Source organism: Chlorella variabilis (genome assembly GCF_000147415.1).
Source record: "Chlorella variabilis unplaced genomic scaffold CHLNCscaffold_17, whole genome shotgun sequence".
Lineage (NCBI taxonomy): Eukaryota > Viridiplantae > Chlorophyta > Trebouxiophyceae > Chlorellales > Chlorellaceae > Chlorella > Chlorella variabilis.
Genome location: NW_005435071.1, coordinates 246,581 through 248,071, shown reverse-complemented (window position 1 = coordinate 248,071; position 1,491 = coordinate 246,581). Strand labels below are relative to the sequence as shown.

At 71.2% G+C, this 1,491-nt stretch overlaps 1 protein-coding gene across 1 annotated transcript in view; it reads right to left on the bottom strand.

The window, feature by feature from the left end:
- Window positions 1-1,491, bottom strand: part of CHLNCDRAFT_136652 (hypothetical protein) — a gene marked incomplete at both ends in the record, with an annotated part of 5,158 nt that overhangs the window by 2,733 nt on the left and 934 nt on the right. The window contains 4 exons of the mRNA XM_005845469.1: window positions 143-220; window positions 433-576; window positions 805-895; window positions 1,174-1,277. Of these exons, the coding sequence (XP_005845531.1) occupies window positions 143-220; window positions 433-576; window positions 805-895; window positions 1,174-1,277 (417 nt within the window). The remainder of the gene's footprint in view (window positions 1-142; window positions 221-432; window positions 577-804; window positions 896-1,173; window positions 1,278-1,491) is intronic.

Below are 1,491 nucleotides of genomic sequence, written 5' to 3'. Positions count from 1 at the left end.
CGGCGCGGCGAGGCGGTTGTGTGTGTGTGGGCGGGGCGCGTGCTGGCCTCCAGCTGCTCATGTGCCTTGCCGCAGGCTGGGCCAGGCGGCAGCGGCCTCTCCGCTGATCCCGCGCACCGTTGATGATGTTGAAGGAGGGGACGGGCAGGATGAGCTTGGTGTTGCCCGCCAGGTCGGCAATGTGCTTGTACAGCGGCACGCCCTTCTGGGCGGCGCCAGCCTGCAGGAAGGGAGAGGCAGGGCCACGCGTGGGGTGGGCTCGGCCACGCGTGGGGTGGGCAGCCCAACGGCGAGCAGGGCAGGCGGCGCTGGCGGCCGGCTCCTCCGCCCCGCATGCCCACCCACGCGCCCCGCCCGCCGCCGGGGCACCAGGCAAGGCTGCCGCACGCGCCGACGCGCGCCGACGCGCAGCGCCGCTCGCGTGGCACGCACCCGCGCCACCGCCAGCGACACGGCCAGGATGCCGTTGGCGCCCAGCTTGGACTTGTTGTCGGTACCGTCCAGCTCAATCATCTTGCCGTCAATCTCCTCCTGCTCTCGGTTGGGTGCGGGACAGCGCGGGACGTCGGGGTATGTCTGAGGAGACAGCAGGCAGGCAGGAGGAGCAGACAGCAAGGATGCACACGTAGCCGAGCCGAGTGCCTGCCGCTGCCACAGAACCACCAACACGCATTGTGGGCCAGCCGGGGGGGCGGCTGAGCGCGGTACTGGTCCAGCAGGGCAGCAGCGGCTGCTCCCGCCACCCCCTCCACCTCCCGACCGCTAAGAATAGGAAGGAAGGAGGAAAGAAGGAGGAAAGCGTACCTGCTTGATGGGGTCCAGGCCGATGAGGGCGGGGGCGATGATGTCGTTCACGTTCTTCACAGCAGTGAGCACGCCCTTGCCCATGTAGGCACTGCACAGGGGAGGCAGGCGTGGGAGGCGGGGGCAGGCGGGGATGAGGGCTGCGTGCTTGTCCAAGGATGCGGGCGAAAGAGAGGTTGGGGGGAGAGAGAGCGGGGGAGACGGCGAGAGGGCCAGCCGCGGCGGCTCGAGGCGTGCACAGAGGCCAGCAAGCGGGCCAAGGAAGGCTGCGTGCGCCCCGCGAGCAGCGGCACGGCACGTCCTGGTAGCACCCAAGCGCATGCGCCGGCAGGGCCCGTCCCCACGCGTCAGGGCAGCGGCTGCACTCACTCGCCGCCGTCGCGCATCTCGCAAGCCTCGTGGGCGCCGGTGGAGGCGCCGGAGGGCACATCCGCCACAAAGGTGCCCAGGTGCGTCTTCACCTCCGCCTCCACCTGCGCACAGAGCGGTACAGATGTACACCCCCAGGTCAAGCTGGCGCTCGGCGGAGGCTGGGGTCTGGCGACCAAGCGGCGGCGCGGCGCGAGGGGCGGAAGCGGCATGCACCGGGGAGGCACGCCTTCACGGGATCCCACCCACCCCAACACCTCCTCGGGATCCTGCCCCCTCCTCCCCACCCACCCCAACAACGCCCCCCCCCCCCCCCCC